General features: G+C 39.7%; 1 protein-coding gene across 3 annotated transcripts in view; it reads left to right on the forward strand.

Moving 5' to 3' along the window:
* lrrk1 (leucine-rich repeat kinase 1) overlaps positions 1 to 14,192 on the forward strand; it is a 163,360-nt gene that overhangs the window by 19,807 nt on the left and 129,361 nt on the right. For all 3 annotated transcript variants that reach the window (XM_042419403.1, XM_042419388.1, XM_042419395.1), the window contains one exon: positions 8,118 to 8,308. In XM_042419403.1, coding sequence (XP_042275337.1) covers positions 8,132 to 8,308 — 177 coding nt within the window. In that variant the 5' untranslated portion in view covers positions 8,118 to 8,131. The remainder of the gene's footprint in view (positions 1 to 8,117; positions 8,309 to 14,192) is intronic.

Here is a 14,192-nt window from a genome sequence, read left to right on the forward strand (position 1 = left end):
TTACACAAGGTTTTCATGGAGGGTGAATGTTAGTGGGTCTTTATTAGATGCTTCAAGAAGAAATTTCACATCTCAGGCTAGAAGCAAGTGAGAATCAAACCCCAGGTGGTGGGCAGCAATTTTGCTCTTGCGCCACCTGTGCACTGGAGGAATTTTATTTTATGTAACTACTGATACTGGTATGAATTTTTAAAATCAAAATGATAGTATTGCTTTTGTAATGATTAGAGAAGCCAGCTGATGTGATTTTGTACATTGAAGATCCCTCCAGACATGTTGTAAGGCATTTAAAAATGTTTTTCCACAAAAAAAGTTCAATTACTTCATTAAAATCCTTAAAATTTAAAAATCCAGAATCTATGAATATGCATACTGTTTATTTCAGAAATGTAACTGCTGGACACAAGATGTCTCCTACTTCACTGTAATGTCCATTCTCAGTGTATGTGCATTGGAGGATTAAAATTTCCACATCACACTTGTGTAAGTTGCATACTGGCTCTCTTTTGGCTCCAGACTATTGTTATGTCACAAATGAGCACAGAGAAACTTTCCTCCTTCAGCAGAGTAATGTGAAAACAAACTCTGCACACACATCATTCTGCACAGTGAAGCTCAAACATCCAACCAGTGTTTCCCCTATAATTGTAAAGGCCTGGCCAACAAGAACCCCCGCCAGGCCAATAAATATATATATTTTTTAATGCCAAAAATGACACCAAATACCCATTCATTCAGATATCAATAGCGGAGTCTCTGTGCAACGCTGTACCAAAATGTGAGTTAACCTCTGTGTTGTTGCCTTGGAAACTGTTGGTAGAAGTTGAGCAAGTGTAAGCATTAGAGAAGTGACAGTGAATGTGAGTATATTGGTAGCGTAACGCCGTTGAGGAATATGGCATTGCGTAGTGTGTTTGCCTAGCGAGTGGGAAAGAGCGAGCGGCAGAGAAGTCACAGTGGATGTGAGCGGAGCAGAGGAAAAGGTTAGCAGCAAGTTGTCAGTCTGGCAGTAAATGTACAGTACAGACTACAGTGTGTCAGTTAATAAACGCTGCAGCTTCTCAGACCAAGAAAAATCACATCTGTTGTTTTCCCAACTGCTGGAAAAGCAAAGGGGGTTAGCTCCAAAGTTAGCAACAATGGGTTAGTCTAACCTGAAGACATTAAACAGAGAAATAGAGAACAGAGAAATTTGTGGCTGCTGAGTTCACTCTGTCCCATATCATCCAACTATTTTCACCCATCTCCCGACTGGAGTTGGACCAACCGATCAGTTTTCTTGACTTGCAGTTCTGCACAGTGTATTGTCAAGATATGGGAACATGACAGTTCCTCTGTGAGCCTCTGCAACCTGTCATTACCCATAACTGTCTACATTGACAACTGGGGGAAGGCAGCACTGGCAATGGCTTACTGTCTAAAAGTATTTTAATAAATTGTCATCCACAAGATTTCAGTCTGGGTTGATTTGACAACAGCCATGGTTATTGGTGGTAACAGCATACACTACTTTGTGTATGTAGCTACTTTGTCAGAAATACAACTAAATAGCTACTTGTGTATCAGTTTACATCTCACGTTGTTTTAATAAAGAAATCAAGCAATAATTGGCCTTTTTCCGTCATGCCAAAAGCAGTCGTGATCTGATTCCTTGCTGTATGTAGTGCAAGGACACAGTAAAGTTGGTTGTCTTGCTTAGGAGGTGTGCAGCCTGTTGCCTGCAGCTCTTCATCTAACAACTCAATGTGGCTGCTCAAGACTCTTCCTTTACTCCGACATATTTGAAAATTATAAGCTGTTAAAAATGATTTTTTGTAGATGCATTTTTAATGAACGATACCTGTCAGATACAAATACACTGCATATACTATGAGTTTTTCATAATAAAAGTAATTTGTGTTTCACCAGTTGAATACTTTGAATTGCTGTATTAAATTCATTAGCAGTAACTTAATACAGCTCTGACATGGCGTTAGGAGAGTGAACTGTAAACAGTGAGGCTGATATCAGTGAGATAAACATGCAATGAAATGCCACTAACAATGACGGTGACGATTATATAGAGTTAATTACACAATGTATATCGAATGACAATTACTACTAAAAACTGCCACATTGAAATGGGGTTTGATTTAATTCAAATCTTAAAAGTTATAACTTGAACAACATATTTTACACACATAACTTATGTAAAACAAACATCATCCTTTTACAGAACTACTGTAACTGGTCCAATCTTAACTGCAGTGCTTCATGAAAAGAGGAAGCCTGTGGTTTGGTTGTCTGGAAGCCTTTAGGATCACTTGGGTCACCAGACACAAATATGACGCTGTGAAGAAGCTGTTTGACATCTGTGAGAACCTTAATACTTTATAAAATAAGTGATATACAGTATATACTGTATGCATACCTTCCAGTTACAGATTAATTATCAGTCCATTGAGCACTGTTTGTAGCAGAGTCTCCTGTCCAGCAGATTGATGGAAACATTTGAAATGTTTTCAGTTCACCAGCTGCCAAAAGTTTAGTTTTAATTCAATCAGTGTCTATTGGTTGTGTGTGTAGGTGAGTGTGACAGCTGATTTGCTTGTAAAAATTACTTTACCAACTTTTTTGCAACGCCACTTTCAAACACATGCTGTTGTGATTTATATGATAAAAAATATATTAATACACATATTCAATTGTTATTGCTGGCTTCCTTCTAGTCTGTGGTTGAGTTTCAGCGCTTGCTGTGACTGAACAGCCCAACTCTCAAGTGGCAGTCTCTGTTGAAGTTTCTGCAGGTGTAGTGTGCGCCTGACTCTCTGTGGATGCTGATTCTGCCTTTTGTCATCTGCACTCCCTCCTTTCTTCCCACAGTGGTCTAATGGTTTCACTCCCTCAGGCTTTCTCATGTAGCCTCAGCAGTCCAGTCAGACTCTGTGCCTTAATTATTCATAGAAAACCCACTGGGCTGCAGAAAACAGGCACATGCAGCCGAAAGAGGAAACTGGAGTGTTTGCTGGTGAAATTAATAACCAGTCTGACTGACTGCACAGTGAGGGCAGTTTGTGTTGTATTCCATGTTTCACTTGCTTAACTTACGAGCAGAGGTTTCATTTTATTTACCAAGAAATATGTGTACACTATATATGGTATGTTGCGGCACAAAGAACCCTGAAAAGAATACCATGCAGTCAAACAATAACTCACATTACTAACTGCCACTTCTAAATGAACAGGCTTATTCTGTGCAACAACTGCATCACAGGTTTAGAAAACAAAACCAGGATACTGTTGTTGTGGCCTGACTCCTGTTTGCATAGGAGGAAGTGCACTCATGCGTGATGCCATGCTCTGTCTGCACTGTTTATAGTGTCAGGGTTGTAAATGAGTGAACAATGAGTGAAGAGGACCTCTGGTCAGTGAATGAGCTGCAGGCCCAGGTCTGCAACACTATCCTGTGCAAGTAGAAACTGGTCAACTGCCCTGGGGCCCCATACCCTCACCCCAAAGGCCTGAGTGTTCCTGCCTAGCATGTGGTGATTTGATTGATTTTGATTGATTTTGTTATTTCCCAGCAAGGCAATTAAAAAAAAGTGCACAGTTATTTGTGAATATGCCCCATACAGCACAATATAAATTGAAATGATGAAGTCTTAAAAGGTTCCCTGTCAAAGGACCTTTTATTATTTTAAGTCGTATAGTGCTTAGATTTTACGTTCCTAAATGTACTATCACAAAATGACATGAAGCACACCTTGCACAGGTTATTATTCAATGCCTGGTTTCAGAGGCTCTTGGAAAAAATATGCCATCATGTGTAGTCTGCAGTCTGCACTGTACCAGATGGCTACTGAAAGGCAACAATATATGTATACATTGCACAGAGAGCAGGAGAAATGGGGGACAGGCTAGTGCCAGAAAATAGTGAGATTTTAATATTCTGTATTCAACAGAATGAAAACAATTGAGTCACAATGTGTTAGTCATTGCACAATTCCTTTTTGATTGTTAAAGGACATTTTATATCGAAATGCGTCCCCCGACTTGTACTTTATCCTCACATATAAATAATGCAATTATAAATTCCTTACAGTATATTGATCTTTGGATTTCCACTTGTTGCTGTCAGATTAGTTTGTCAGACGTTAAAGTTAACATTGATGCTTTTTATTGGACGGTTAATGTCAGCACTGCCTGTGTGGACTTTTGGGCCCTTACTGTACAGACCACCTTAATAAAATATGGATAAATGATAATTAATAGAGTCAGTGTAGGATTTCGTACATTACAGTGAGGACAATAGGTGCAGGTGCGTTGCAGTGTAATCACCTGAACCCGATAACGCTGTCATCCCATATAGAAATTCAGAGCCCTGCGTCTTCATGTTCTTGTGAGTTTGGACTCCTGAGTTCAACTCTCCATGTCTGAACTGTATTGAGAAAGGTCTACTGTTTTGTACTAAAAAGAAATGATGTAAGATCAGGGCCAACAGCTGCCAATCAAGTTTTTGCATTTGTTTCGTGAGTTGTTAGTTATCACACACCACCATGTTTATTGTTGTCTCACATTGTGATCATCAACATCACACCGAAAAAAAATATTTCTGTCAGCATGCTGACTTTTGTTGAATTGAACTGATTACATTTTCTCTCCTATCTGAATACATTAGTTCAGTTCAACAGTTCAACTCAAAATAACAATATACAGTGGAAACTGCTTATAGTGATCACGTCTGTCTGGGTCAAATCAATCATTGTAATTTATGATTTTTTTTTTTTCTTAATTTCTTATGCAGATAACCATTTTATTGACATTTGTATATTTATAACATGAATATAAAATGATGAAACGGGCAGCTTCGCTATTTACTGAATTTTATTGACTGTTTCAAAATAAAGTACAACTGTTTCAAACACTGGTTGTTTCGCTGTTGCATCTCATTGGCTTGTTTTTGGCAGTTTGTCATAATTTTGAAGGAGACATTTTTTATTGAGAGAATTTCTTTTTCCTGTCATGATTTCAGTGTGCATGCAGCACCTGCCTCAGGTAACCAGGCGGAAGCAGTAGGGCTGTAGTCTGCTGGTCGATTAGTTGGTCGATATGCTCTCGTCTGACTAAATTCTCATTGGTCGAATAATCTGTTATTTTTATAGGGAATGAGGGTGCTACATCAATAGCTCTCCGGGATCAATCCATTATTTCCTGCGGCGGGAGGGACAGACTAACAAATTACCTGTGAAAACGGGGATTTATTCAAAACACCCCCCTTGTTTTCACAACTTTGAACTCGCCCAACCTAATGGAGACTGCTGGGCCTGACTGTACTAAACGTTTACTGAACGTACTGAATGTTTACTGAATCAGTGTTTCTCCTATAATTATCACAACAAGAACCCCCGCCAGGCCAAAAATATATTTTTTAATGCCAAAAATAACGCCAAATATCCATTCATGCGGAAATCAATAGCGTTTGGGAGTCTCTGTGCACCGCTGCTTCGGTACATGAGGCAACCTCTGCGTCATTGCCTGGAAAACTATTGGTAGCGTAACGCTGTTGAGTAATATGGCATTGCGTAGTGTGTTTGCCTAGTGAGTGGGAAAGAGCGAGTGGCAGAGAAGTCACAGTGGATGTGAGCGGAGCAGAGGAAAAGGTTAGTAGTAAGTTGTCAGTCTGGCAGTAAATGTACAGTACCCCCTAGGAAGCAGAGGGGTTGCGTGTTTAGGCTGTGGGGTTGGAGGCCAAAAACATTTGGAAGAAGAGGGGAGGACATTTCTCTTCGTTTGATAACGTTGAAAATAAAGTTTGGCTTTGTTGATGGCTTCCCGACTCATTTTAATAAAGACATGAGAGAGAGAGAGAGAGAGAGAGAGAAAAGAGGGAGAAGCAATGGTCGAGTGAGCTAGAGAGTAGATGAGGAGAGTGAGTGGTGGTAGTGAGAAAGCCAAGTGAAGTGAATGAGAGGAATAAAACTTTATTTTCTGATTGTTTTATGACAGTTACAAATAAATACACCCACACCCCGGACAACCCTGCAGAGGTGCACCTGATAATGGTGACACAGCCACTAAATACACATCATACGTGTATTATGAGAGTAAGATAAAAATAGAATAGAATTACTGTAGTTTTAAATTTTTTCTCCATATGTTTCTATGTATGAAAAGACCCCAAATGAACACTGTCCGCGGTTTACTTCTTTACTGTAAGCAAATTATTTAAATTGCCTTTGTATAGGAATGATTCTGTCCTGAGCTTTTTGATCACCGTGATCACTATTAGCGGTCTCCAATTTAATATGCAACTGCAACACAGTGTACAGTAAGCTCTTACCATGAATGTTATGCATGCTTAGTGCAGATTGAGACCTACCACTAGAAGCTTGGCAAGGGTGTGTTTCTCACAGATGGCTGAATAAATCTGTATCAACATCATGTTGAATTTGATACTGTGCACACCTAATGTGCTTATGCTAATGCAGTGGATAGAATTTGCTCAGTTGTCATGCAGTCACTTTATTGGGCTAATTCTGAGCTTTGATGAAATATATCTGCTACTCAGTGCAGACCATGTTTTATGATTGCAAATGAAGTTTACAGGAATATGTTCACCTGATTTGATTTGAATTATTAGAATTTCCGGTTATTATCCAGGGGACGGATGTAATGTTATTAAATATCAGGGTACTTAATCTAGCTGTACTTCAATATAATATTTCTGTGTCACAACTGAGCACTTTTTAGAGCAAGTGTGTGTTTGTATTTGCTGAACACTTATGTTATGTTTTCATTTATTTATATTTTTACTTTACAAGAGCAGGTTAATTTAAATCCTGTTATTAAAAAAATATTGCACTGATAGCAGAACTGCCTCACTTACCTGATTTACTACCTTTTTTTTTTTTTTAACACCTAAATTCTCAAGAAATAAAGACACTCACCACACATCTGACTGGGAAGCCTAAATGCTTCAAGAAAGTCTAATTCTATCATTAGATATTGGAAACTGGAGCCAAGTACTGCACATTGGCATTTTCAATCAAGTATTACTTCTGGGACACACAGCCTGCATGAGCAGCGCATGTGCGTCACGGAACCTCTTGCTTTTCATTTCAGCGCGCATGTTTACAGGTCAGAGCAGCCACACAGTCCGCGTATTATGCATGGCTGCTGCGTCGCATCATCTAGAGATTTGAGGTCTTGCCTATTTTCTCTATGTGATGTGTGCGGTTCTCAGCAGAAATAGACAGGGAAAACGATCTGTTGACAGTCATATGACCAGTGCCAGCAACTTTACACATTTGACAATTCTTTCAATGTCTATATCTGTAGAATATGTCACAGACATGAAGTGTCACCACTGCGGGTCAGCCTGCGCGGTGTATGCCAGGGCAGGGAGCCTCTCTGGCGGTGAACTCCAGTACGGAGAGTCGGTGACACATGGAGCTTCAGCAATATAATCAATAAAAAAATTTTTTTTTGAAAACCACGTCCTGTTTGAGGAGTGTATGTGGCTGACAGAAGTAGTTCCAGCCATACCCCACCATGCCCATCAGAAAGAAAGCCGTTTTCACCTCATATATCGTTTATTTATTTTTAACAATTGATCACATGCTTCTTAATTGTTTTCTGACTAAACTAAATATAAATGAAATTTATAATTAAATGATATGAAACGTGCTATTATTGATGGCCATTATCAAACTCTGTGTAGAAAGATAGAGCTGGCAGCAGAAGCGCCGCAGCAGCAACGCTGTCTGTGTGGATGCTGCAAGCATGTAAGACGCAGCAGTTCAACGATGCACATGCACTCTTGAGGTTCATGCAGACTGTGTGTCCCAGGCGTTAGTATTGGCCTTTAAATACCAATATCAGTGAGGTCAGTGTCAAATACTAATTCCACCTGCCACCACAGGCTCTTACTCTTTCACCATGTGCACTAATCCACTCAGCTGTACTGTTTTTATGGTGACCTACTCCTGGATGTATACTGCTAACAGGACTATAGCAAGACTATGTGTTCTACCTGCAACATGCTGCCACAAGCTTCCATATGATCCCACTCTTCCACAGAAATACTCATTTTAACTCCTGTTTGGCCACAAATTTCCCTCTGCTCTCTGTGGTGTCAGGACCGGGGGATGAAATGGGAGCCAAGGCATCGTTGGTGGAGGGTCCAGTTCCTGGCTCTGCAATGGCACCTTCTCCCACTCTGGAGAACATCCAGGCGGCGTACGCAGAGGGAAAGGAGGAGGCTGCCAGGGAGCTGATACAACAAGCCTGCTGCATGGAGTGCGGTGTGGGGACGAACCGCATTGAAGGGGTGGGTACACTAAAAATATACATGACAGTCCCATTTTAAATTGCATTACTGGTTGAGCTGTCATCATCACTGTAACATTATGAGTTGTAACTCTCTGTGAGGATTTTCTTAGGGAAAAAAACAACTGTTTTTACTCTGATTATATAATAGTCAGTGCAGTACAGTACACACTCTGTTACATTGGAAATAAGAAATCTTAGGAATCTCTCATTAAGATTGGTAACAGGCTTTTAATTCAGGGATCGAAGGACCTTTCACAATAAGTCAGAAATGACATTACAATCTGATATCCAAAACTTAATAAATAAACTCAGTAGCAATCAGAAAAAAACCCTCCCTCGTTACCTCCACCGAGATACCCTTAAGCAAGACACTTGACTCCAAACTGCTCTTGTGGAGCTGCTCAGTGAGCAGCAGATCAGATGGTGGTTGTACTCAGCAGCTTCCAGGTGTGAATATATGGAGCTTGTTTGTGTGAGCAGGGTGGCCATTGCTCTCTGAGAAATTTTCCTGGATAAAGAGTCTAGAAAAGTGTGATTTTTATGCACATATACCTTTCACACAAAATCTAGTATTAGTCTCAAAAGATTTGCAGCTGAAAAACTGAAACCTCTGAGCATACAGCACAGCCATCCTGTGTATTGTGACAAATTTTAACAAGAGTGATAGCAAAGAAGGTTTAGGATGAATTAATGACTCCAGACTAAAGTTCATATCACAACTGAATGTTGACGCCAACTGTTCAAATAAACATTGAATCTTTCATTTTTCCACATTACCACTGAACACCAAAAAATATTTCTTTTTTTCTTTTTTCTTTGTTTCAACCTTTATTCATTCAGGGAAGTATTTATGAGAGAAAGCCTCTCTTTTGCAGGAAGGCCGTGATCAAATTTACACAGTAACACACATTCACACCAGGAAGCTGCCCAGTACAACCACAGTCTGATCTCCTGGCCACTGAGCAGCTCCATTGTTACTTGCAGATATATTTTATCGATAAACAGACATGGCCGACATTATTGGTACCCTTACATTTTATTAAAATAATGCACCATTGGCCCTGAACAATGTTGAAATTAAGAGGTATTTTAATTCAATTTAATTCAGTGCATGTCTATGTTTGGTTTGCAGTGGAACAAAATAAACAAGTTGTGAAAATAACTGAATTCATGCTCATTCTACAAAGACATTCTGAAATAGCCTGGACAAAATTATTGGTACCTTGTAGAAGTTATAAGAAATAATTGATTTGTAGTGATACTTTAAGCTATTTTAATTAGTATCACAGGTGTTTTCAATCTTATAATCATTCATGTAGCCAGTTTAAAAGAAGAAAATGACTCCCTCTGCTGTTTTGCCACTGTGTGCATCACGTTGAACATGGAAAACAGAAGGAAAACTAGAGAGTGGTCTGAAGACATTAGAAAAAAGGTAATAGCCAAGCATAGTCAACGTAACAAGGTTACAAGACCATCTCCAAAGAGCTTGATGTTCCTGTGACCACTGTTGCCAATATTATTTAGAAGTTAAAGGCCATTGGAACTGTAGCCAACATCTCTGGACGTGGTTGCAAGAGGAAAATTAGCCTGATATTGAACAAAAGGATTGCTTGAATGATCTAGAAAGAACCAAGGAAAACTTCAATACAGATCCAAGCTGATCTTCAAGTTCAAGGTACAATAGTTTCAATTCACACCATTCGTCGCTGTCTGAATGAAATTGGGCTCCATGACAGAAAATCCAGGAAGACCCCACTTCTAAGAGGGAGACACAAAAAAGCCAGACAGGACTTTGTCAAAATGCATGTTGACAAGCCACAGTCCTTCCGGGAGAATGTGCTTTGGACAGATGAAACAAAATTAGAGCTTTTTGGTAAATCACACCAACCTGTTTACAGAAGAAAAAATGAAGCCTTCAAAGAAAAGAACACCATGCCTACAGTGAAACATGAGGGAGGCTCAGTGATGTTTTGGGGTTGCTTTGCTGCCTCAGGCACTGGGTGCCTTGAATCTGTGCAGGGCACAATAAAATCTGGACTATCAAGGCATTTTGGAGCGAAACATAAAGCCCAGTGTTAGAAAGCTTTGTCTTAGTCGCAGGTCATTGGTCTTCTAACAGGATATTGACCCCAAACATACATCAAAAAGCACCCAAGAGTGGATGAGAAGAAAAACGTTGGACTGTTCTGAAGTGGCTTGCTATGAGTCCTGATCTGAATCCCACTGAACATTTGCGGAAAGAGCTGAAACTTGCATTTGGGAGACGGCACCCATTCACTGATATCCCTACTTACATAGTATTCAGCCACAGTGCGATATGATGATATATATTGTGTGACGAGAGAAAAATGTCTATCGTTTCATATAATGCTCTATTGTTTACATCGTTGTGACACAAATCACATTCTTTATGGCAATATTTTTCGTCATTTGGAGTCTCTCCAACTTTTGTGCAGATTACATAGATGAATTACTCTTCTTGGCTTTTTACTCACAAAGCTTTTATTGCACTTACAGTAACATAATGACTTTAGTTGTTGTCAACTTTGAGCCAGACTGTTGTAATTTTCACTCTAGGCCTGTTAATATCTCACTTTATTAAGATTAAATATTTTTTCAGACGAGAAAGTAACCATGTAGATTCCAAATATGTGGTCAGTTTATCCAAATAACACCCATTTGTAAATCTGTTGCGACGTTTTCGGAGATGTGAGGAGCCGCTGGCTGGGTGAAAGCAGCCGGTCATCTCAGCTGCTAGCAGCCCGAGTCCTGCGTCGTCATCCCGGGGAGAAAATGATCCAATGAACTGATCTGTGCAGCTCTTTGGTGATTCACTGCTAGTTCTAATGTCTCTGTAGCATTTTTGATATATGATATAATCCTCCTGGAAGATAAATGTTGGAGTCACAGATTAATTGTAGCTCCCATACTGGCGCCAGAATAGGGAGGACAATGAGACTTTTTGTGTCCCCACTTTCAGGTGTTATGGTAATAAAGTGGTAACATCTAAAGCCAGGTATTACGGTCACAGCGATAATGTCTACTCTAAAATGTTGGACCTTTAAATCCAATCTTAAACAGAACATGGGGGACTGTGAGTAGCCTACGATGCTTGCCAGTTCAGACTAGTTTCAATAATTTATCTACCAAATACAACAGTGGGCCCTATTTTTCTTGATAGTGAAATGACCAGCGCAAGCAGCACACAGATAGTTTGGTATTTCCCTGACCTTGAAATTTGCTTTGCCCGTCTGTGTGGTGTTGTGATGTGCAGCGCTGCACGCACGGTGAATTGCCGGGAGGAGACGCGCAAATAGGCAGCGCAGAACCACATCTGTTTCTGGAGCAAAGTCACTCTGCTGCCACTTGGTGATTTTATCAACAAGAGCAGACTAAATACTTGCTTTAAATGTGCTGCAATAATGGATTAATGCCTAAAATAAAAAACAATGAAACATTCTCCAGCCAAAATGGGCATAGAAATAACGTTTAATGAGGTTAAAGCATCTGTACTGATCTGTAAATGAATCTGGGTGATTCTGACAGTATCTGCTGTCCACAGCTGCGTTATAGTGTATGAAGCCCTTTTCCCTTCAGTTCATTAAGGCAGTAGGACTGATATGTTGATAAATCTGAAGCCTCTGAGGTGCTGCGCCAGAGTGCAGTGCCATTACGCATGTTGGTTCACTGCGTTTACCTTCATTTAATCGTTCATTTACTACCATAAAACCTGAAAGTGGGGACATAAAAAGTCTCATTGTCCTCCCTGTTCTGGCGTCAGTGTGTTGAGCACTGGGCAAGTTCAACTCGGGAGTACAAACCTCTGAGGATGGGAAGACGCTTAATAAAATAAAACAAAATTTAATATTGACTAATCTGTTTGTTTTTAATACATTTATATTTATGTAAATGTGGTGATATCTGTACATATAGAGCCCCAGGGGCAGTGCTGCTGTTCTGTCCAGAAAGAACATGAAGCTTCACTGTAACTTGCAGTCAGACAAACTAATGTAGGAGCTACAAATAATCTGTGACTCCACCATTTATCTTCCAAGAAGATTATATCGTATATCAAAAATGCTACGGAGACATTAGAACTAGCAGTGAATCACCAAAGAGCTGCACAGATCAGTTCATCAGATCATTTTCTCCCCGGGATGATGACGCAGGACTCGGGCTACTAGCAGCTGAGATGACCCTTTCACCTGGCCAGCAGCTCCTCACATCTCTGAAAACGTCGCAACAGATTTACAAATGGGTGTTATTTGGATAAACTGACCACATATTTGGAATCTACATGGTTACTTTCTTGCCTGAAAAAATATTTAATCTTAATAAAGTGAGATTTGTGCATACGCACTGTTTGTGAATGAGGCAGTATGGGAGAAGTAACCAGCATAGCCAGTGACAGTTGCTGATCCAGTAAGTTAAAGCTGTTAGACACTGGGTTCAAACCACAACAATGCTAAACACGTTTCGCAGAGGAATAATGCACACCAAAGTCTGAGACAAATGGTAAGGCTTTATTTTACAGGTCTCTTAATTTTATACTAATTTGCAGATATTTAACATTTAAGTCGCAGTGTGCAGATTTCAGTGGCATCTAGTGGAATGGACATGGCAGAAATGGAATGTAATATTCATAAGCATGTTTTAAGTAGTGGATAATCATCTGAAAATAAGAATTGTTGTTTTTATAATCAACGATTGTAACATCTGTGTATAATAGAATGTTAGTTTCTTTCATGTTGTTCATGTCTATCATTCACATCTCACACCAACTGTATTAATTTTTCTCTGAGTTGAAGTAGTGGCCAGAAACCAAGCCATCAGCTTGGCCCAGCAATCAGCCTGTTCCGAACAGGCACTGTACTAGTAAGAATAATGGGGGGGGTTAAGTTGGTTGAGTTGTTCCATGTGCAGTTTTTTCAGTATTTTTTCAACAATTTTGCATGCTGTTCATTCTTAGGACATTTCTTTGAAAGGGTTATGTTATTTGGTAGTATATGGGAAATGTGCTCATTAAAGAGTTTTAAAGAAAGAATCTAATGTGTCAGTACTAATACAAACTAGGTACTTTCTGTCAGTTAAAAAATTGTTAAGTGTCTGAAGTTTCTTCAAATTAACAACTGGGAACCTGGTGCATAGCTCTGGGTGGGCTCAAGGCAGTCAGTGAATACTGTTTCAATTTGAAATGTGACTATGCGACCAATAAAAATAAAACAATTTCTTGTTTACCATATGATGATGTTGATGGGTCAGATTTTTGGAGTGGCAGCATGTTCCGCAAGTGCCAGATTGTGAGCAGCCCCTCCTCTTTCACTCAGTGACTACAGCCCACACATTGCACAAAGAAGCCTACTTTCCGCTTACTAGCTGCTTAAAATTTAATATAGTAATTTAATGGCAAAACAAAGCACTTTGCTTAAATTTGTCACAAAAATATGTTGTAGAGGAGAAACTGGCGCAGGAGTAGTCTCTTCCTCCTCCTCCTCACAAGTGCCAAGTAACGACACGTGGATGCTAAATCAGCCCTTGACAGCCCTTCTCTGTCAAGGGCTGAATTAGTAGTCAAGTGCCTGTTGTTACTAAGCTGCTGCTGCTGACATCGCCGCATCTGAATTTCCAATCTCCACCCCTCCATGCCAAAGCACAGGTACCTGCAGTGTGCAGCCATGCACTCAGAAAAGCAAATTTAAATATTTTACCCTCCTATTATGTTCGAAAAGGGTTTACACCAATACACCCTTAGTATTTGTGGGTCTGATTTGCGTTTGAATTAATTAACAAGCACTGGAAAAAACACTAATTATCATCCAGTAAAATGTTTTTTCTAAGTAACTTTTTCATCCATAACCATAATATATACAGGTATAATATTA

This window comes from Thunnus maccoyii, chromosome 1 (genome assembly GCF_910596095.1).
Source record: "Thunnus maccoyii chromosome 1, fThuMac1.1, whole genome shotgun sequence".
In the NCBI taxonomy this organism is placed as follows: Eukaryota; Metazoa; Chordata; class Actinopteri; order Scombriformes; family Scombridae; genus Thunnus; species Thunnus maccoyii.